Source organism: Tenrec ecaudatus, chromosome 12 (genome assembly GCF_050624435.1).
Source record: "Tenrec ecaudatus isolate mTenEca1 chromosome 12, mTenEca1.hap1, whole genome shotgun sequence".
In the NCBI taxonomy this organism is placed as follows: Eukaryota; Metazoa; Chordata; class Mammalia; order Afrosoricida; family Tenrecidae; genus Tenrec; species Tenrec ecaudatus.
Genome location: NC_134541.1, coordinates 142,013,596 through 142,035,130, shown reverse-complemented (window position 1 = coordinate 142,035,130; position 21,535 = coordinate 142,013,596). Strand labels below are relative to the sequence as shown.

Sequence of the window (21,535 nt, the reverse complement as noted above, 5' to 3'; positions counted from 1 at the left end):
ACAGAAAGCGTGGAGGCTCCGTGGTGCCCAAGCTGTGGTGAAGCCTTCTCGGTGACCAGTCCCACACCCCACTGAGTGCCTGCAAGCTCCCCCAACACCCAGGGCCAGTGGGACGGCCAGCACCTCGCAGGACTGCTCTCGGGAGTGGGTGGGTGCCGGGTGGTGGTGTGCAGGCTGGGTAGGGCCTAGTGAGCCCTCCAGGGGCATGTCGACCACAGAGGAGGCTGGAATTGTTTCCTCTCAGCTTATCACAGGAGACTTCCTCTTGAGGGCACCACAACTGTCCTTCCTGGCTTCTCTGGGGGACACTACTGCCAGGCACGTCCCTCCTGTTGGCCAGCACACACCTGGGAGAGTGGAGGGGACTTTCGAATGATTTTAAATGACAAGCCTTGCTGGGCGTGGTGCCTTGTGAGCCTTCTCTCAGTGTGGGGGCAGTGCTCCCACAGAAGGGACCCCCTTATGCGGTCGGACAGCTGTACTCCCTTGGTCATCGGAGACTGAGCCTGCCCATGGGGCAAGTCATGGGGGGGAAAGGGAAAGTTCCCTGTGCAGAGGGACACAGTCCGAAGCCACAGACTATCGGCTGAGGGTGGGTACCCCGTGGGTACCGCCCCCCCTGCTGCCCAGAGCTATCCAGCACACTGGCCTGTGGCCTGGACCCCATTCATCAGTGAGGGGACCCCGAGCAATCTAGCCCTGGGAGCCAGTGGGGGCCTTCCGGGAAGTCCCTTCAACCAAGGGGAGCTGCTGGGGCAGGACCCACGCCAGGGGGCAGGGGTGGCGTCAGGCAACCTCCTCCTTCCGGACTGCTGCTCCTCAGGACAGGTTGGGACCTTGAGGCCTGACTGCGTAGTCCGAGGTGGGAGGGGCGCAGACAGCCCCCTCAGGGTTGCCCATATCCACCAGAGCAAGCAGCCTGGGGCCAGACCAGAGGACAGCCCTCCCTCCAGGGTCAGGTTAATTGAAGATGCGATTGGATAGGCGGCTGGGCTGGGAGTTGTCGCCTCCTCCCCACTTCTCCCTCCCCTCCCTCCCCTGCTCTCCCCTTCTGTTCTGAAGGGCCAACTTCAAAAGCTGTGGCCGCCCCACCAGCCATCTCTGCTCCAGCTCGGATCCTGATCATGTGTGCAGCGGCCGGAGGACCCTGCCTCTAACAGGCCCATGGTGAGCCGCCTAGGGAGGGGGCTGAGCATGGGGCAACAGTGATGGGGAAGGCACAGTCCCTGAGATGCCCACTGCCCGTCTTCCCCGTGGTGGGAAATTCCCACACGGTTCCCAGCACCGAGGGGCAGGGTCCGGGTGCCCGGGCCTTCCTGGAATTGCATAGAGGAGGGAGGGCTGCCTCAGGTCAAAGTGGCTACCCTTGTCTTTGCAGCTGGGCGTCCCAGGGAACCCTGGTCAGCCCGGCACCCTTGTGGGGACGCTGGGGCCAGGCCCTGCAGGCTGAGAAGCAGGAACAGCTTCTCCAACTCTGTTCCCAAGATTGATTTCCAGATTTGTCCGGGCCTGCAAGGCGGGCAGGTTTGGGGACACGGCTCTCTGCAGGGCAGGCTTTGGGGGGCTCCCCACAAGTTCAGTATCCCCAGTTTTGAGGGGTGGGCCATCTCTCCCATGTGGCCCCGGGGGTTCCCCTAGCCTTCCCCTTCCTGTGGGGTGTGGCCTGGGCATCTGAACTCTCTCCCCTACCCCTCCTGGTCAGGGTGAGAGGTGGGCAGGGGTGGTAGGTTCCTGCTCTACAAGCTTGTGTGTTGGGTGGGCAGGGCCTAGGGGGAGAAGGGCCGTCCTGGTTGTGGGCTATGTCCAGAACAGACCTGGGGATGTGGCCCTTAGGAGCCAGCCTTCCGTGACTAGACGATTCTGGGCCAGTGACCCCAATCCCCGGCAGTTTTGCATCCTGCTGGCCAAGTTCCGTTCCCTTGGGGGCTTTTCATGGGAAAACCTGTTCTCCCATTTTATGGGGCACAAACCCCACAGGGCTGCCACACCCACCCTGATCCAGTGTCCCCTCCAGGTGTCCCCTTGGCTTGCGCTCTGTGTGCTCCTGCTGGCACTGCCAGGGGCTGGGGCAAGCCCCAAAGGGCTCCTTGTGTGCAGCGTCCCCGACGTCCTTCGCCATTACCGCGCAGTCATCTTTGAGGACCTGCACGCAGCAGTAAGGAGGGTCAGGCCCGGGGCTGAGGGGGCCACAAGAGGCACCAGACGTAGCCATCTCACCCCTCACCACGGACTGCGGGGCAGGGCAGCCCCCCGTTGTGGAGCCCACACGGTATGAGCGCCCGCCTCTTCTCCTGCCGCTGCTTCCCCGACCCCAGGGTGGTAGCACATGCCCACCAGCCTCCCGCTTTCCTCCCCAGGAGGACAGCATCCTTGTGTCCATCGCGTCCCTAGGGCGGACCCTGCGAGGGGCGGCTTCCCAGGGCCGCCGCGGGCCGCTGGAGAAAGCAGCATGGACCGTAGCCTTGCGGACTGAGGCGGTGATGCGGCGCCACTGCTGGGTGGCCCACCAGGTGCGAGTCCGTGTGTGTGCGTGTGTGTGTGTGTGTGCGTGCGCGCGCGCGCGCGCGGCATGTGCTAGCTAACCGCTCCGTTCCTGGCAGCGGAACTCGCGGCGGCTCCCAACGCGGCCAGTCCGGCGCCGCGGGAGCCAGAGGCGGCTTCTGGGGCGCGCCCTGGAGGCCGTCGCCACCTGCTGGGAGAAGCTGTTCGCGCTTAGCGCCCGCCCGGCCCCGGCCCCGGCACGCCCCCGGCCGCGCCCCCGGCCGTCCAGAGGCCCGCCTCCCCACCGCGCGTCGGCAGAGGAGCAAGAGCGGTGGGGCCCGCCCTCGCCTCGTTCCGAGCCGCCGAAAGCCGCCCCCCCTCCCCCGTCGCCTGCAAGCCATGGCTGGGGGACAGGGATTGGGATACACGGAGACCTCAATAAACGGAGTTGGTAGGACCTTGCTTTCCTGTGCCCTTTGCGGCTCCGGCCACTGGAGTCTGTACCTTCTGGGGAGGGGGACAAGGCACTGGACGTCCAGAACGGGATTTCTGTGGTTCCATTAAAACCCACCGCCCCCACCCCCCCCAAAAAAAACCCGCAGCCCTAGAGTCCATGCGACGATGTAGAACGCTTCGTGGGGTTTCGGAGGCCGGAAATCTTTACGGGGGTGGGAGATGGGGGGTGGGAGGAGACCAAGCTTGGGTGAATTGGGAGCAAAACAACCGGATGAAGGAAATGGCCAGAGGAAGCCTGAGGGGCTGGAGGGGCTGTGAACAGCCGGGTCATTTCTCACGGCCCCGCTGGCTGGTCCCACCCACCAGAGTTATGGCCAGGCCTCTTGAGGACCGTGCGGTCTCCTGCCTGGGGACTGGGCCGGCACAGTGCAGTAGGTGGAGTAAGTATACACTGGCACATGGTACCTACCTCCTGCCCTGGCCTGTGTCAGCGGTCCATGGCCCCAGCCACAGGGCACCAGTCCAGTTAAGGAGGGGGTGGGTAAGTAAGGGGCCAGGCCAAATCACCCCTCATGACATCACCTACCCTCCATGTATCCTCATCTCCTCACTTTGGGAGAACGCTGATAAGAGCAATGAAGAACTGCCTTGCAAGGTAGTTCTTTATTGTTCTCATCAACCCCCAAACCAAACCCCTGCTGTGGACGGGGTAGCAACCCTTGGCACCCTGTAGGACAGAGAATAGCCCCTAAGGTTTGCAGAGAGCCTGTCAGGAGCTCAGGGCTTAACCCCCAGGCCACCAAGGTTTCTCCTGGAAGGACCTCGACTCCAGATCAAGGCCTACCACTGTGGTACCTGGTAGAACATGGGCCAGATGTCTGCCACCCAGAGAAATGATGTCAGAGGAGCAACTCCACTGAGCTGGGGTGGGCCAAGGTCCCCCTCCCTACCCCACTCCCGTTTATGGCATTGGGTGGGCAAAGACCTGGGACATTTTCCAGCAGAGGTGGTGGGTGGCTGGGGGCAGTGGCCTGTTGTGGTTGAGGTGGTGGTGCCAAGGCATGTTGGTGTGAATGAATCCTTCCTTCTAATGAGAAGTCCAGTTGGCCTGAGGGCCTGGGTGTCCTGAGGGGAGGAGTAGTCTTGGGGTGGGGGGCCTGAGAAAAGGCCCAGTGTGGCTGGAGCCTGTGGTGGGTGCAGGGGACAGAGAGAGGTAGGGGCTGGGCTTCCCAGTGGCAGCCAGCTTCTTTCTCTAAACCCAGCCCAGCCCCAGGGCTTGTGAGCTGTCAGCCCCTCCTGGCCCCAGAGCCCAGCCTTCTGCGGTGTTTTTTGGCCAGACAGCTGGCAGAGGCTGTTGGAGCCATTGGGCTGGGAACACATCACCCCATGTCCTGGACCCCAGGCCCATGGTGGCCCCTCTGCTCAGAGTGGAGCCCCCTGCATTCAACCTCACTCTTCCTCCCTGTGGGCTCCTGCCAGAATCCACTTGAAATGTGTACCCCAAGTGCTCACAAGTGAGTGTTTTTGTGATATTCTGAGTGCATGCAGGGCCACAAGGATTCCCACTCGTGTGGTACAGGCATGTGCTCAGTTCCCCGGAAGTGTGGCCAGGCAGGTTTGTGTGCAGGTCTGTGTGTTAGGGCTGTGGGTGTGCGTGCATACCTGCACACAGGCTGCAGTGTCTGCCCTCAGCATGTGTGCAAGGCTCTGCTTGTACCCTCCACCTCTGCCGCCCCAGACCCCTCCAGTCCCCTAGTGAGCAGCCTTTCCCAGCCTGGCATCACAGTTCATCTGCATCTGGTCACTCCCTCCCACCCACTTCTAGCCAGCCCAACAAGGACAAAGGACAAGCATCTAAGGCTCTGTCTTAGGCAAGCACTGTGATCCCTTGGGTTCTTCTGCTAACATCTCAGTCTCCCTGGAGTTGGGGACACTGAGAGGTTCCGTACATGGGGGGCTGTGCTCGGGACCCAGAGCAAGCTGCAACAGTGAACAGAGGAGCAGTTGGCAAGCTTTGAAGGGTGAGTGGAGTGAGTAAGCCCCCGCCCCCTCCAGACCGAGAGCCTTTGAAAGAACATGTAGAACTGGGGCTCCTGGCAAGCTGGTCTCTGGATGTGTAAAAACAAACCACAAAGTGGATCCCGACAGTGCCACTTGTGTGTCCCTTTGTGACTCACCCCCCCACCTCGGCTGGTTCCTAGCCACTGCCCTGCCCAGGATCCTGGCTAGCCTGGACAGATGGCACTGTGGCCCGGGGCATAGAGAAGGGGGTAGCAGAGAGCAAGAAGGAAACAGCTGCACGGGGCTCCTGGACACTGGGCCTGCAGGGACCTGCGTGGGCAGGTGGGCAAGGGGGCCTGCTGCAGCTGTGGCCACTCAGAAACCAACAAGCACACACCCCCCTTCCACCCAGCCTAGGAAGCAAAGGCTCCCTCCAAGAGAGGCAGGGGAGGCCAGGTGCAGCAGGCCCATTGTCCCTGCCCCAGCCTTCCTTCTGCACCCCATCCTGCCCCCTCCCCAGGAAGACCAAGCTTTGTAAACATGGAAACAAACAGCTTCCAGCCCCCTCCCCCACTGAAACCAGGAAGTGCCAGCAGGGAGGTCGCACCTGCAGGGAAATGAGACAGTTAGGACCTTGGCAGGCGCCAGCCTGTGAGTCCTGCCAGCCGGTCCCCCCCATCCCCCCCCACAACTGGTCTTAAAAGGTCCTCTGCTCATCATCTGTGGGCAGGGGGTAGGGTACGCTTCTGGATGTTTTCTGTAGCCCTCGACCCAAAGGTCCAGTGTGCCATTTGTGGTTTGGGGAGTGTCAGTCAAGGGGAGCCTGGGGCCACAGCCGGGTCAGGGCTTCTGGCCAGGTGAGCGGTCCAGGGGCGTCCTCGGCGCCCTCTGGCGCCCTCTGCCCGGCGGCGATGCAGGGCGTCAGGCCAGGACACGGGGCTGCGTCCTGAGATAAGCTTCCTATGCTTCCGCGAGCCCCTTCCTGTTTTCTCGCGCCAGCGCGCCTGCGGGAGGGGAAGCAGGACTTGAGGGGCGCTCTCTGGCCTGCCCACCCTCCCCCCCAACCCAGGCTGGGTGTCCTTGGGCTCCTGGGGTTGGCGCTGTAGGTGGGAGGTGGGGAGAGGGAGCTGGAATGTAGGGGGAACTTTCTCTCCAACCCCCTACTCCTCTCTCACCCCCATGCCCTTTTGCTCCGTGGAGAAAGACCCTCCATTTCTGGGCAGAAGGTGGGCCCTGGCCTGGGTCTTGGAGTCCCCATGTGGGTTGGAGGTCGGCTGTTGGGGGCCTGTGTCTCCCAACACCCAGGCCTGAGTGGGTGGATAGAAGCCCAGTGCTCTTGTCCACTTGGCCGAGCAGCCCTCTGCCTGCCCCAGAGCCAGTGGGCATCCTCTGGCCAGCAGTGTGGCCTGCCTGTGGGGCGTTACCAGCCACCCACAGGCTGAGGCACTGGCCCACACTACCTCAGTCATGGCCACATGGTGTCTGCTTCCATTCCCAGGAAATGTGCACCACGGGTAAGCCCAGGGGCAGTGAGCAGGCAAATGACACAGTTCTAAAATTAGACCTCAGTGGTTGTGAGCCAAGTGTAGCACAGGGAGCCCCAAGTGTGTGCTGAGACACAAAACACACACACACACACACACACACACACACACACACACACACACACACACACACGGCAGCCCAGCTGAGTGGGGGTAAGGAATTTGTTTTTGCAGAGTTGAGGTGGTGCCAAGGGAGACCCGCCCTCCCACTGGCTGACTCAGGTCACCATGGGTGGGGAGGGCATCCGTCCTGTTCCCTTTTGTCACTTTGTATGTGTCATTGGTGCCCTGGTATAGGCCAGGGGTGCCTATTTCCAGTCCCCTGACCCACCCCCCAAGTGGGTGGGGCTGGCAGAACACAGCACTTTGGTTGAAGGTGGGGACAGGGAGCGTCCAAAGGCCCCTTCAGGGCCTAGGCTTAGCAGGGGACCAAGGGCAATGCTGGAGGAGGGCTAACAGAGCATCCCCCCAGGTCCTGGGCCCTACTCAGGAAGAGCTGAAGGAGGGGAGGGGACGTCTCAACCCTTTGGGACACAAATGGTGGGGGAAGTTCAGGGGGTGGTCCTGCCTAGGGACTCTGCTCAATCCCAAAGGGTGCCCCCACCCTAGGAAGGCAGAGATCCTGTGTTGCACACATATGGGACGTGCACTCCACAGGCATACATGTTCACACACACGCACTCACAAGCAAGATCTCAGAGCCCCTGGGGGCTCTACATGCATGTTGGGTGGTGGGTGCCAGGCAGGGTAGACCAGGGGACATGTGACCATCCTCTTTGCTTAGAAGATTTGCCAGGACCTGCAGATCATGTGATAAGAGGGGAGTCACTTATAGGTGTGCTCCAGCACACACTCCGCTGTAAGTGGACAAAGGGTTGGGCTGTTTGAGGAGAGGTGAGTGGTTATGCACAGAGGGGGTGTTCTTACTCCTATAGGTTCAAACCTCATGGGGGTGCAGGAGAGGGACAGAGGGTTGAGAGTAGGGATGGCCACCCCAGGCTTCCCCCACTTTGTGATGGGATGGAGAAGGGCTTGTCCAGGGCCCCTTGGATACCATGCTGTCCCTCTCAATGACTGCCCAACACAGCACTAGGCAGGGCATGGGCACTTTATTGTGGCCTTGCCCAGGGGACCCCAACTCCAGCCTCCTCCTTACAAAGCAGTCATGGTCAACCTCATATTTGAAAAGCCCTTGCTACATTGACACTTCTGGTCATGGCAAACCCCTTGGGGGAAAATGATTAAAGTTTAACTAAACATTAAATATATTGTATTATATTGCATATAAAAAAGACAAGGTAAAAAACAAACAAACAATGCAGTCTGGTTCTAAAAAATGCACGACAGGTAAAAGGGCAGGCACTTCAAAACCATCCTTGGCCCGTGGGCCACCTAGTCCCAGGTGTAGGCCTCCAGGAAACTCCTCTGGAGGAGTCACCGAAGCCTAGCTATCGCTGGTGGGCGGAGGCCAAGTAGTCCAGCAAAGGGGCTGGGGGAGGCTGACAGCGGTTCCGGCGTCCCCTAGGCGTGGTACGCGGCGGCGGCGCCGAGCCGCGGTGTGCACAGGTGTGCAGCAGGGAGCGGCGGGCAGGGAAGCTCAGCATGGCGGCGGCGGCGGCCTAGCCTGAGATGCAGGCGCTGTAGTACACAGCGCTGCTGGCGTCGGACAGTGCGGAGATGAGGCTGCTCTCCTCCGGGCACGTCATGGCGCGCGGGCCCAGTTTGGCCAGCGCCACGTGGTAGGGGATCACGGCGGCATCGGCCCGAGTCCGGCTGCAGTTGAGGTACTGGTCAAACTCGGTGAGGTCCACGTCGGTCCACAGCTCCGTGGCTGGCCCTAGCGGCTCGGCAGCGCCCTCCAGCGGCGGGGCCTCGGGCGGCGGCGACAGAGGCCCAGGATAGGGGGTCGGGCCCTGCGCGCCCAGGGCGCCGTAATAGAGGCCGGCGGGGGGCGGCGCGGTCCTCAGCGCCTCAGCCAGAGGCGCCCCGTAGCAAGCGCCCAGGTCCCGCGGCAGCTCAGCCGGAGCATAGGGCGCACGGAATGGTCGCAGAGCGCAGTCTTCGGGTGGCAGTGGGAAGAAGGCTGCCTCGCCCGCTTCCAGGCCGTCCAGCGGCGAGCGCTCGGGCGTGGGCAGCCCCAGGCCGTCGAGCTCGGCGCCTAGCGTGGGCAGCTCGCGAAAAGCGCGGGCTGGACCAGGAGCCGCGGAGAAGGGCTCAGGCGGCTGGGGCAGGCTCGGGAGCAGGAGACCACCGGGCTCCAACCGCCGGCCCTTGCGCGCCTGCTTCTTGCGGCGCGGACGGTACTTGTAGTTGGGATGCTCGCGCAAGTGCTGCACGCGCAGTCGTTCGGCCTCCTCCACGAAGGGGCGCTTCTCCGCGGGGCTTAGCTCCTTCCACGCCTTGCCTGCGGGCGGGGCGCCTGTCAGTGGGCTGCAGCAGCAGCGTGGGGTGTGGGTGGGGGGGTTGGCGGCCGGCCCTCTTGCGCCCTGGGCGCGCGACAGCCCCGGCCTGTCTGGTCCCACGGGAGGAAGGGTCCCCGCCCGAGGCCCCCCCTTGCCTCTCGTGCCCCCAACTACTCACCCAGCATCTTGCTGAGAACAGCGTTGTGTAGGTCTGGGTTCTGCTGCGCCAGCCGCTTGCGCTCGTCCTTGGCCCACACCATGAAGGCGTTCATGGGCCGCCGAATGCGCGATTCGTCGGCCCCCTGCCGCTCCCCGCGGCCCGCGGGGCTGGGGCCATAGCGCCCCGGCTCGGGGCTGCGGGGCGGGCTGGACGGCGCGGCAGGCGCGGCGGCGGCGGGGGCTGGAAGGCCACGCGGCTCAGCGGCGGCCCCGGGAGTCGGGGCCCATGCACAGTCGCGGCGGGCTGGCGGCTCGTCCCGTGCGCCGTACCCGTGCGGCGATCTCTGCATTCCAGCTGGGCGCGGCCTGGGCGGGACGAGCGCGGAGCGCGGCGGCGGCGGGCGGTGTGCAGGCGGCGTGCGGGCGGCTTGCGGGCGGCTGTGGGACTGGTGGCTGGGCGCCTGCTGGGCGCCCAGATATAGCGGCGCGGGGCCAATGGGCAGCGGGCGGGCGGGGCGCGGGCCAGGCCGCCCCCCCCCCGGGGGCTTCTTTCTTCTCCACCGGATTCTGGGCGACCTCCCTCTCGCAGCCCTCTCTGAGGGAGAGACCCCCGAGTGGGAAGGGGCTGCAGATGCGCCAGGGCTCTGAGGGGGCCTCCTCTTGGGGGGCTGACGGGCTTTCAAGCCGAGATTTTGCCGCCCCACCCACGGAGTCGCCGGGTGGTAGTTGGGGGAGGGTAACTGCCCAGCTCCCTCCCCCCACGCTCCCCTCCCTAGGTTATTCTAGGAAGGAGGGGTGTCTATTTCCACACCAAGTTCTCCGGGACATTCTCCCGCCTGTAAGTCTTCTCTAGAGTCTGACTTCAAAAGTGTGTGGACCGTGGGAAAGGCAGACACACTGGGAGGGGCCCTGTGAGTTGCTGGGACATTTGTCCTCCCCTCTCCTCCCCACCCCCCACCTGCACCGCAGGCACTGATAGACCTGGAAACTTGGGGCCCTTGAGTTGAACTCTCTAAGTCTGTCTTGGGTTAAGGGAGCAGGGCGGTCTGGTCTGAGTGCTGGCAGGTGGGTGCATGACCTGGATGGGGCCTGGGCCGAGGGTGGGGTTCTGAAAGCCTGGGTCTCATTTCTTGGTCTGTTCCCAGTGTGGGGAAGACCCGTAGTGGCTGCAGCCAGAGAGCATGGCTCACTGGAGACTCCTGGCAGCAGCTCCCCCCACAGACCCCAGTGTTTGCCCTGGTCCCACTTCCAGGGAAGGATGGTCAGGAAAGTGGGTTTGGGCTTGACCAAGGTTCAGGGGCCTGGGGGAGCTGCAGCACCTCCCTTGCCTTTTGGTGACCCTCAGCCCCCCCCCCCCCCACACACACACCTGGGGCTGCATCAAGGTCATCCTGTCGCTAGGTCCATCAGTCTGGGGAATGAAGAGTGGGATCTGTCGCTTGGTCCATCAGTCTGGGGAATGAAGAGTGGGATCTGTCGCTAGGTCCATCAGTCTGGGGAATGAAGAGTGGGATCTGCAGGATCCTCCAGCTCTTCAGGGTGGTCCACTAGGGGCCCAGGATGTGGCATGGGTGCACAGAGGTGACCACTTGACCTGGAAGGAGAATGACCTCTCCTGGACAAGAAGGCCAGGGGACTCACAGATCTTGTCCCCAGCCAGCCCTCTCAGAGGGATGCACCCCCGCCTCCAGGGCTAACCGTGACCTAGGCCCTATCCAGGTTGGAGTTGTGGGGTGGTTAGGGGGTGACCAGTCCCTGTCCAGGTGGAGTTGGTGGGAGGGGTTGAGGAAGACTCCAGTGGGAGGCCCCTCAGGTATCTCTGAAGAACAGCTGCTTTGAGCCTCTTAGGAAGGACCCCTGGGTCAGCCCTCATATTGAGGTCAGCCTGGCCGCCCTGCAGTGCTCAGAGCCCAGAACTGTAGAAGATGCTTAGAGGGGATGCCGAGTGAGTTCTGCATTACCACCCCTTCCCCCTCCCCTAGAGCACTTGCTTGGCGCCAGACTGGGGCCCTTCCCCTGGCAGGGCTGCACAACTCAGGGTCTTCATGTCCTGTGAGCTGGCTGGTGGGGGTGATCCGTGGGAGTCCAGTGGGGACCCTGACCCTGAGGGATGGCATGCATACTGGGAGGGGGCTACCGGGGGCACACCAGACCATGTGGTGGTGTGGGAATCTGCTGGTGGGGTGGGGCAGGATGAAGTGGGCCCTGCTGCTGAGGTTACCTCAGCGCCCACCAAGGGTGGTCCCTGAGGCTTCCCCAGCCTTGAAACAAAGCCAAGGCTGTTTCTTCTGCCACTGGTTGTCCCCCTCAGCCTGGCCGGGCCTTAGTGGGTTGCCCACCTCCAGAAGGGCCCACTCAGAAACTCCCGTGAGAAAGCCGGCTGGGGTATGGAGTGGATGCCGTCTGTTGGCCCCCACTCCTTGCCCTCCCACAGCCTGGGCCTCCTCCTTTGCTAGCTCTGGGTGGGGGCTTGGCTATGATCTGGGTGGGGGGTGGTGGGACCTCCCAGGCGCTGCCCCCGGGCCCGGACCTCCCAGGCTCCCTCAGCAGTCCCCCCCCTCCCCGCCCCGGGCGGCAAGGCTGCTGAAGCAGTGGGTCTGGGACCAATTACCTAGCCCAGGACCCGGGGCTCCGCTACTGGAGTGGGGGGTCCTTTCTCAGCCCAGCTCCAGGTGACAGGGTCTCCTGAGGGCACAGCTCCAGAGGAGAGCCAAGCTGCTCTGAAAAGCAACAAGCTCCCCGCCTGGCAATGACAAGGCAGTCCCTGTCCTTCATCCACTCCTGGTGGCGGCTCAGCCTGTGTGTGGCTGTGGGCTGGCTCCTGTGGAAGACGACCTCCAATCCTAGAGGCATTTGGTGTGTCAACATTGACTGTCCTAGAAGGTCCTGGGGCTCTGCCTTAGGCCTGGCCTGCAAGAGCCTCACCTCAGGGAAGCAACTGGGGGCTCCACAGGGGGCATTCTTTCCCAGGTATGGGGGGCGGGCGGGGCAGCAGTCAGTGGGTGTGATTGTGAAAGGACATGGGTGTGAGCAGGTAGGTGTGGATGTGAGCAAGCATGGTGTGAGGTATGAGTGGGTGAGCATGTGGATGAACGAGTGTGTCAGTAGGTGTGGGTAGGTGTGTGCATGCTCCCCGGAGCTTCTCATGGGTTGGGTGGGGGTCTGTGTCTGAGTGCAAGACTCAGGAGGGGCTTGACAGTTGCCCACAGGGCTGGGGCTGGGGTGCCTGGGCTGAGCGAGAGGCAGGGGCGCAGGGTTGATGGTGTGACTGCACCATGTGGCCAGTTAGGACACACAGAAGGATGATAGGCGACTTTAGGGGTGCTGTCGCCCGAGGACGCTGCTCAGGTCAGCTTGGCAGGCTGTGTTGGACTGTGAGGCTTGGGGTGAAGTTGGATGCCTAAGGGCTGGGGAGTTGGTGCCCATCTGGGGTACCAGGGGCGCTGCATGAGCTTGGGTGGCTATTGTGCAAGGCTCTGGGGATTGTGTGTGTGGCTGCTGTGTGTCCCCTCAGGGTGTGCTGTGCTCTGTGTGGGTCTCCCAGGCTCAGCAGGAGCTCCATGGGAACCCAGCGAGGGGACCGCCCCCCTTGGTTTCCACAGCAACAGCAGGGCGGGGCCAGGAAACACCAGCTCAGGAAGGAAGGCCGGCAGGGGGAGCTGGGGCTGAGCAGGCGCCAGGCTCTGTCCGGTGGCACGCCCGCCCGCGGGTCAGCGCTCCTGTCCAGCTTACTGCTCCCTGCTAACATCCCCCCACCCCGCCCCCATACCTGGTGCCCCAGCCTGTGACCAAGAGCCCTGGGTCCTGCCCGGCAAGCCCAGCCCCTGCTTGCCCTCGGGCTGAGTGACTGGCTGTCCAGGAGGCCCTGAACCCTATAGAGGGGCTGGGGTGGTGGGCAGGGCAATGCTAGAGCAGGTCATCTGGGGATCTGAGCCTGTGACTCCTGCCTTCCCAGACGAAGGGCCCAGTTCTGTTCTTGGGTACACCCCCTGGGTACCCAGCCCTCTCTGCCAGGGGCTGGCTAGCTTGAGTATGCACTCACTGGCCACTGCATCCCCCGAGGTCATCGTCGGGTGGAGCCTGGGCAGTGGGCCGCCTGCCCTCGGGGTGGGGGGGGGGAAGAGGAGCATAGCAGACATATGGGTTGGAACATGGCGGCCGATGGAGAACAGTGGTGCTCGGTGGTCTGTCTTGCTGCCTCCCCTCTATGATGTTGGAAAATATGTGGGCATTGTGGGGCATATTCTCAACTGTGCAAAGACCCTGGGGCAGGGGAGCTGCTGGGCCAGTGTGAGTGCCCTAGACTCGCTTTTCCCCAACGAGAGGCCAGGCCTGCTGGGCCTGTTGCCTGGGTCAGACCCACGGACCTGTCCCACAGCCCCCACCCTGCCCAGAGCCCCTGGAGAAGGGGAGGGTGGAGTGGCCGCCAGGCTGTCGGGCTGGCAGGCTGTCGGGCGGCGTTTCTGGGAATTGTGTGTGGGGAAGTGCATTGTTTAGGACAGGCTGAAGTAGGCAGCCTTGCTGGCCTCTGGGGGATGCCATGCACCCCCCACCCCACAGTCCTGTCAGGGAGGGGGTTGGACCCGGGCCAAGGTTGAGGGCCGGGACTTTCCAAGAGACGCTGCCTTGGGCGGGCTGCCCTTCCCATTCTCCAGACTAGAAGACTAAGGCCAATACCAGGCTGTCAGCTTGGGCAGAAGCAGAATCAGCCGCAGAGGGACTCTTCTGGCCCTCAGGTCCTTGTCAGGGAGTCTGGGACCCGTGGGGGTCTGAGTGGGGTCAGCCCTGGATGGGGAGAGTGTGGTGGACTGGGCCGCCTGGCCAGGGTGGGCAAGCGCCAGGCTTGGGCTCCAGTGCTACTTGTCTAGATAGCGCTCCATGGCCCTAGGAAGGTGGGGGGTCTGTGTGAGCTCGGTGGCTCCAGCCTTCCCACCATGGCTCCACCTAGCCAAAGTGCCCGTTCAAAAGGGTCACGGGTCGGCTGGGCGGGTGGGGGTGGGGTGGGAGACACAAATAGAAAAATAATGGCCCTCATTTCCGAAGTCTCTCTCACGTGGCTGAAGCAGGAGGAGCCAAAGGGCCTGCTGGGATGGAGCCCACCTCTGGGCCAAAGTTCAGCTGCCTGTGTCTCCTGGCACCTATTGGGGTGGTCTGCCTCCCAGCTATCAGGACTAGGCTGAGATCCTCAGATGAAACATCCTCAGGGTTGGTCCCGGAGCGCCAACCTTCACCCCCACCCCCACCCCCGCCACCCATAACCTCCCCGGAGCTGTGTGTGGAAGCGTGCAGGAGGGCTTTCCGGAGGACGGCCTCCAAGGCCAAGGGAAGCGGACGCTGATGTTCATGCACCGATGGACACAGGCTATGGGCTGAGGAGGGAAGGTGGGGTCAGTCCCTTCCACCTATCACTCTTCTGTGCAGGTTCCCACCTGGCATCCATTCCTTTAGCTGCAGCCCTCTCTGCCCTGCTCACAGACAGAGCATTGCAGGGCTGACAGTGCCCTACCTCCCAGAGGGCTGCATTACATGGGCAGGCAACCCAGAGCTGGTGAGCAGGCAGGTCTGGGCCTCTGCCACCTGCCTCGGCTGAAGCAGCCACCAGGCTTGGTTTAAAGAGGACTCTTGTAACAAAGGCACTTCAGGACTCCACACACCCTGGGACCACACATGCCAGGGATCGAGGGGTCCAGATGAGTGCATGATAGGCTTTGAAGGGTGGGCAGGAGTTCATATTGGATGTACTGGAGGCCAATGGTCCGAGCAGAGACAGAAGGTGATGACCAGGGGTGGAGGGATGAGCTCGGGAAAGGGGCTGGTCCTATGGGTGGACGTGATGGTGTTTGGGGTGGGATTGTGAACCTAGCCATAGGGAGTGCCACTCCCATTCCAGCCCTCAAGGCCCCCCTGTGTTTTGGACTGGATGGGCCCATCACTGGCTCCCTCCTGCCACCTAGAGGCCGCTGCTCACCACAGATAAGGTTTGGTCATCACCTGCCTTGCCTTCCATCACCTCATCCCGACACCCTGTGACCACCAGCCGGCATGGGCAAGGCCTCCACCAACCATCCAGCCCTCTCCTCTTTGCTGCCCCCATGCAGGGGCCCAGGCAAACACCTCAGTCCTTATTCCCACTCTACCCCACCTACCCCATCACCTATCAGAGGCTTGAATCCCCACGGCAACGGGAACGCCACTCAAACAAAGCCTCACAACCTGGGCCTCCAAGGACAAGTTCCTGCTGCTTCCTGTGCTGGACAGCTCTGGAGCTGGCCAGCCCCGGGGGGTGGAGGTGGGGGTGGCAACCATTGAGAGGGCTCAGCTCCAGCAGTGGCCCTGTGGCTGCCAGCCTGCGCAGACCAGGGCATCTAGGGAGCTTGGCCGAGGGCTGTGGACAGCTCTCAGGTACACTTGGAATGCTAGGAAGCTCTTTCAGAACCTACCAAGCTTCCTTGGCATGAGCCCCAATGACCTTAGCCTGCACCTTCCCTCAGAATCCCACCCTGCTGCCTGCAAACTACCCATCTGGGGTATTGCTGAGGAGGTGGGCTGGGTGGGTATTGCCCAGCCCTGCCATCCAGACCCTTCTGTGAGTGCAGGCTGGCCTTTCTCACCAGCACCCATCACTCCTGGCCTGTCCAGGCCGGTTTTCAGTGGCGGCCATGTAAACCACCTCGCATCCACCCAAGAGCGCTGTGTGGAACTGCAGTCATTACCCTATTTACAGGCGGGAGGTTGAGGTGCAGAGCGGCCACTGCCTGGCCTGGGGGTGACTCCAGCGACAGCGATGACGGCAGGCGGACTATTGGCTCATGTTCCTCTGGCGCAACACCAAGGCCCAGGGTGAGGGTAGTGAAGTTGGGGTACTTGGTGAACCCTAGCCCGATAGGCATCCGCAGCGCCCCCTGACGGCGGCGCCGGCCCGAGGCCCTGCTCGCGGGGTCTTGTGGGATCGTGAGTCTTTTGGTTCCCTAGGCTCCCGCCGGCCGACTCCATCAGGACTATGTTTCCCACGAGGCTATGCGCACGAATAGTAACGCCTGGGAGTTGTGGTCCAATTGGGGCCGCGCGCGCAGAGCGGGCGAGCGGGAGGACTACGCGTCCCAGGGTGCATTGCGGCGGGCTCGGGAGCAGGGGTTTGAGCCGAGGGTCTCAGTTGCTGTGGGCTGCGGGCTGCGGTGGGCTGCGGCGGACTGCGGCGGACTGCGGCGGACTTTGGGGCCGGTGGGTGCGAGAGGCGGCCAAGGCCGGTGTGAGCCGGCGGTGGGCGGGCGCTGGGGTGCGCCCCGGGCTATGATGGGCAATGAAGAGGAGATTGCGCGGATCGCCCGAAGGCTGGACAAGATGGTGACGAAGAAGAGCGCGGTGAGGGGCGTGGGCCGCCAGGACCCCGGGACCCCCGACTCGCCGAGCCCCGGTTCCATCCGGGAGACCCCCGGAGGGCAGGATGAGCCCCACCCCGGCAGAAACTCCAGGGACGTAGAGAGACCCCTGCCCAAGACCGAGACCCCCGGCCCTTTACTCACCTCCGCAACCCCCGCGGAGGCTGTCGTCAGAGCGGGCCTAGGCTCCTAACCATCGTTCTGGGCTGAGACCACCCCTGACCCCCGCCAGGCCGGGTTCCGCCCCCTTCCTGGTTCTCCACCCACCTCAAACCCTCCTTGGCCGTGATTCACGGAGACCCTCTCCCCCCCTTGGTAGGTGCTGCGGTTCCCCTTGCCTCCTTCCCAGCCGCACTTGAGGCCCAATGCCTACCTGTGCCCATTGCTCCTCCCTGGTCCCCCATCATTCTTAGCTTGCAGTTTGGTTTGGCGTCTCTTTCCAACCCCACCCCACCCCTAATTTCTACCGGACCATACCCCTTCCCGATACTCCACCGCTCCTGGTGGGTGGGTGGCTGTGCAAGCCCCAGGGCAGCCCGGGTTGCTAGGCAGCTATGGTGTGCTCCAGCCGTCTGGAGGGTCCCGAGCGGCTGGGGCTCTGGGTTCAGAGCCCTCTTTCCCGTCTCCCCTCGCCCTAGCGTCGTGACCTTGGCAACTGCAGGAAGCTTCTGGAGGAGCCCTTGATAGGGCCTGCCCGTGGGGAGGCCATGCTGGGCCTTCCAGCTGGGGCAGTAGAGCACAGGCTCAACAAAGGGACAAGTGTCAGCAAATCTTCCAGAGGCCTGATCTCCCTCCAGGATGTGAAGCTCCTTTTTCAAGAGGCGGCTGTTGAAGGGCTGAGCCCCCCACCTTTGGCTACACTGTGCTGTGGGTGTGCAGGGTGGCCTTTCGGGGTTCTGGTGACTGACTCAGCTAGGGTCTGGGAAGGTGTTCATGCATTCATCTCTCACTCACCCACTGGGCAGGCTCTGGGGCCCTGTACACCCTGGGAGGCATCTCTTGGGGCCTGCCCTGGGGGCAGGAAGGGGCCCTGAGGGCTCTGGTAAGTGTTGGGCTGCTAATTGTGAGTTCAGTGATTTAAACGCACTAAGAAAGATGAGGCAGCCTTCCCCTGTACAGATTCACTTCTTTGGAACCCTATGGAGGATGCTTGCGAGTGGGAATGAACCCATAGCAATGGATTGAGTGGCTGGCTTTGGGCCGGGGGGGGGGGGGGGCACTGTAGGGGAGGCCTGGGGGCGCTCAGCAGAGCTGGGGAGAGGGCGGGCCTCAGGTGAAGGTATCAGAGGAATAGGAACCCTGAGAGGTCAGGGAAAGGAAGGGGACACCTCCCACTGGACCAGGCAGAACCATTTGTTCCTAGAGGGCCTTATAGCCAGTCCAGGGGTGGAGCCTGCCAAAGGGGGCCAGGGTGGGCTGCGGCTGGAGCTGCCCCAATGGGGTGCACCAGATAGTGGTTAGAGCACTGTGTCCATGGAGGGGCTGCTGAGCCCAGGTGTGGCTCCCAGAGGAAGGGCTGGCTGAAGAGGGGCCATGTGGTGTTCAGTTTTGTGAGGTCCCTGGAGACCTGACAGCCAGGCAGAAGCCTGGCGTTTGCCCCATGCCTTTTGGGCCATTGTGTCCAGGGTTGGCAGGAAGTGTTGCGGCTGTCTTGCAATCTGGAGTTGGGGACAGGTGCAGGGAATGCGTGAACCTGTGTCCGGGGGTGATGCTGCCCGTGGTCCCAGGTTGGCCAGTGACGTCACAGTAGAGCTAGGTAGGCATGGCTGATTGTCCACGGGGGTTGTTAAATGAGGCCCTCACCCCCAGGAAGGAGCCATGGACTTGCTGCGGGAACTGAAGGTCATGCCTGTCACACTGCATCTGCTGCAGGTGAGAAGCCAGGTTGCGGGGGCGGGTGGGGGGGTGGAAATGGAGAGGAGGAGGGCACGGTCTCCACTCTGACATCCCACTCTGTCTCCCCTAGTCTACCCATATCGGGATGTCTGTCAACGCCCTCCGAAAGCAGAGCTCAGATGAGGAGGTCATCGCACTCTCCAAGTCTCTCATCAAGTCCTGGAAGAAGCTCCTGGGTGCGGGATCAGGGGCGGCCCAATTCTGGGGGGCGGGGCCAGCTCAGGGCAGTGAGAAGATGGTCAGTTCCTGGTGGGTGGGGGTGGTCAAGTTCTGGGAAGGCTGGGGGTTGGAGTCAGTCAGGTTCTGGGGGTTACAGAGAATAGTTGATCAGGCCCTGGGGGTGGGGGACAGGGAAGAGGACAAACCCTTTGGGTTTGGAGGCTACTTAGAGGACAAGGGGGATAGCCTCCTGGAGCAGGGACTGAGCACCAAGCTTCAGAATGGCAGGACAGGCTCCATTTCTGGGGATGTGGGACCCTGAATTGTAGGGAGCTCACTCTCACCTGAGACCCCTCTGCCACTGAGCTCTGGTGCCACATAGGCACTGGTTGTGTGTAGGAGGGGTCCCCATTGCAGGCCTTGGGCCACTGCTGGGCTTCACTCACACCTCTGATGGCTCCCACAAAGGGCCTTGAACATGGCTGAGTTCTCACACCTCTGGGCCCCAAAAAGTGGCAGGTTGGCCCTGAGAGGAGGGGGGGATGTAGGGTGGAGGGGTCTGGGAGAGTTCTGTTAGTTGGAGGCCCAAAGCTCATAGTTCAGCGGTTCTCAACCAGTAGGTCATGACCCCTTCACAGGGGTCGCCCGACTCATCACAGTAGCAAAATGACAGTTATGAAGTAGCAACTACAATAATGTTATGATTGGGGGAGGGGTCACCACCACATGAGGAACAGTATTAAAGGGTTATGGCATTAGGAAGGTTGAGAACCACTGTCCTAGTTGCTCCTGCAGCCTCTCCACCCTGGTGACTTCTGGGGCTGCAGTGTGGCAGGGCCTGCCCTGAGGAGGTGGCCATCTGCTGTCCCAGGCTGCTTTGTGAGGCCACTCCCCACTGTTTTTGGGTGACTGCAGACACTTCAGACTCGAAAGCCGGGGAGCGGAGGAACACGTCCCTGGCCTCACCGCCCGCAAAGGCCACCTCCGAGGCAAAGGCCCCCAGGTGCTCCTGGGGCAAGGGCTCACTGTCCTGCTCACAACCCTCTCCCGCAGCTGTTGGGTGGCTCTGCTCCCTTCAGTCAGTGAGCCGCCTCCCTGCCCAGCATGGTCGGGGCCGGGGGCTCAAGGGGAAGGGGCCAGGAGGAGGAGGTCCAGCAGCCCGAATCAGTGCCCTAGGAGTGGGTCCTCCTGTGGGGAGCACCCCCGCTCCCCGTGGGGGCAGGAACTGGGCAGCCCACGAGTGCTCCAACAGGTGTTAGACCTGGCAGGGGCTACTAGGGACCTGGAGCCTGCTTCTGCCCTGAGACTGTGGGGTCTTTGCCCCTCGCCTGGCATGTGGTGGTGGTGACTGCTGTCAGTAAGGGGGGTAAGGGTGGGGATGGCTCCCAGGGATGGTTGTGGTACCCTGGGTCTCCCTGAGGGTGTGGGGGGGGGGCTGTTGTCTGTCCGCTTGCTGGTGGCGGCCTGGGTCTGAGTCCCATGGCCTGCCCCTCTCCAGCTGCAAGAGGCCAGAGCCGCCCCGGACACTGCTGCCGCCCCGGATGACCACATTCCCCCCGACGCCCGTCAGCTGCGATGCTGTACGCAACAAGTGCCGGCAGATGCTGGCCGAGGCCCTGCAGACTGATCGTGAGCCCCAGGCCCGACCTGAAAGGGTCCTCAAGGGACAGCCCCCCGCCCGGCCACTGTTGCCCACGTGGAGCGGGCAGGGTCTTTGGCCTGGGGTGGTGGGTGGTGGAGAGGCCCGTGAGGGCTAGTGGGGGCTGCTTTTTACAGAGGACCACGTGGCCATCGGTGCCGACTGCCAGCACCTCTCAGCCCAAATTGAGGAGTATATCCTTCCTGGGGTGGGGATGGATGGAGGAGGAGGGGGCCCCTACAGGCCAGCACTGCAAACCCCTCTGTGCCTGTTTGGGGTGTCTGGCTCTTTCCTGGGTGGGTCTGGACCTCAGTGAGAGTGGTCAAGGGGCAGGGCACCTCCGCCTGCTGCCAGGCCTGGATGGTTGACTGCCCTGTGGGACCCATCCAAGCGCAGCCCCTCAAGATGCAGCATGCCCACGGATCCTTAACAACTGCACTCATCTTCCGGGACGTGGGCAGCACAGACATCAAGTACAAGAATCGCGTGCGCAGCCGCATCTCCAACCTGAAGGATGCTAAGAATCCGGGGCTGCGGCGGAACGTGCTGCGAGGCGCCATCGAACCCCAGCGCATTGCAGAGATGACCTCTGAGGTGGGCTGGGCTGGCGGGGTGGGCCGCTGCCACAACTGCTGCTGACTGCTGGCCTGCCCCCATACCCTGTTCCAGGAGATGGCCAGCGATGAACTGAAGGAGATCCGGAAGGCTATGACCAGAGAGGCCATCCGTGAGCACCAGATGGCCCGCATAGGGGGCACCCACACTGACCTCTTCACCTGTAACAGGTGCAGAAGGAAGAACTGCACCTACACTCAGGTAGGCAACTCCTGCACACACACTCCCCTACCCTGTGCAGTGTTAGTGGGTTCCCCAGCCTGCCTTTGAGCTGCCCAGCTCTGACGACTCTGCCCACATCTGCACAAGCGTCAGGCCCCACTCCTCTCTGACAGTGGCCTCCCTGCAGCCCAGGGGCCCCTCTCACCACAGGCAACCCCCCTCTCCCAGGTGCAAACCCGCAGCTCTGATGAGCCTATGACCACCTTCGTTGTTTGCAATGAGTGTGGAAACCGCTGGAAGGTGGGTTAAGCCCGGGCTTTGGGTGGGCAGGCCTTGGGGTGTTCAGGCTCGGGGGGGGGGGGGGCTGTACCTTCCTCCCACGTCAGGCAGGCTCACAAGCATGGGCTGGCCCTCCCGCAGTTCTGCTGAGCCCGAGTGTGGACCTGCAGCCTCTGCAGCCCCTCCGCCCACCCACTCGGCTTCTCTGGAGACCCAGTGCTGCCCGCTGCCTGCCCGCCCGCCCGCCCGCCCTTGCCCTGCCCTTCTTCTCTGGCTCAGATTATTAAATGTTTCCTTTTGCCCACTTGATGCTCTTGGCCCCTTCTGAGTGGGTTTTCTGCTTCTCCTCTCGGAGGCCCCTGG

At 62.8% G+C, this 21,535-nt stretch overlaps 3 protein-coding genes across 4 annotated transcripts; 2 read left to right on the top strand and 1 right to left on the bottom strand.

The window, feature by feature from the left end:
* Positions 1-1,208: 1,208 nt before the first annotated feature.
* C12H20orf204 (chromosome 12 C20orf204 homolog) lies at positions 1,209-2,936 on the top strand. Its single transcript, XM_075528203.1, has 4 exons — positions 1,209-1,256; positions 2,015-2,155; positions 2,358-2,510; positions 2,601-2,936. The coding sequence occupies exons 1-4, from the start codon at positions 1,209-1,211 to the stop codon at positions 2,934-2,936; spliced, it is 678 nt and encodes a 225-aa protein (XP_075384318.1).
* A 5,165-nt stretch (positions 2,937-8,101) lies between these two features.
* On the bottom strand, positions 8,102-9,393 carry SOX18 (SRY-box transcription factor 18). Its single transcript, XM_075528723.1, has 2 exons — positions 9,063-9,393; positions 8,102-8,886 (listed from the first exon to the last, which is right to left on the bottom strand). Exons 1-2 carry the CDS (start codon positions 9,391-9,393, stop codon positions 8,102-8,104), a joined length of 1,116 nt encoding a protein of 371 aa, XP_075384838.1.
* A 6,751-nt stretch (positions 9,394-16,144) lies between these two features.
* On the top strand, positions 16,145-21,481 carry TCEA2 (transcription elongation factor A2). Of its 2 annotated transcripts, none has more exons than XM_075527655.1 (10): positions 16,145-16,405; positions 18,232-18,294; positions 18,389-18,494; positions 19,393-19,480; positions 19,976-20,106; positions 20,254-20,310; positions 20,556-20,710; positions 20,786-20,932; positions 21,122-21,193; positions 21,314-21,481. In XM_075527655.1, exons 1-10 carry the CDS (start codon positions 16,334-16,336, stop codon positions 21,320-21,322), a joined length of 900 nt encoding a protein of 299 aa, XP_075383770.1. In that variant the 5' UTR covers positions 16,145-16,333; the 3' UTR covers positions 21,323-21,481. The 2 variants fall into 2 exon arrangements, with proteins under 2 accessions (XP_075383770.1, XP_075383771.1); XM_075527656.1 differs by having other exon boundaries at positions 16,145-16,737.
* Positions 21,482-21,535: the final 54 nt, after the last annotated feature.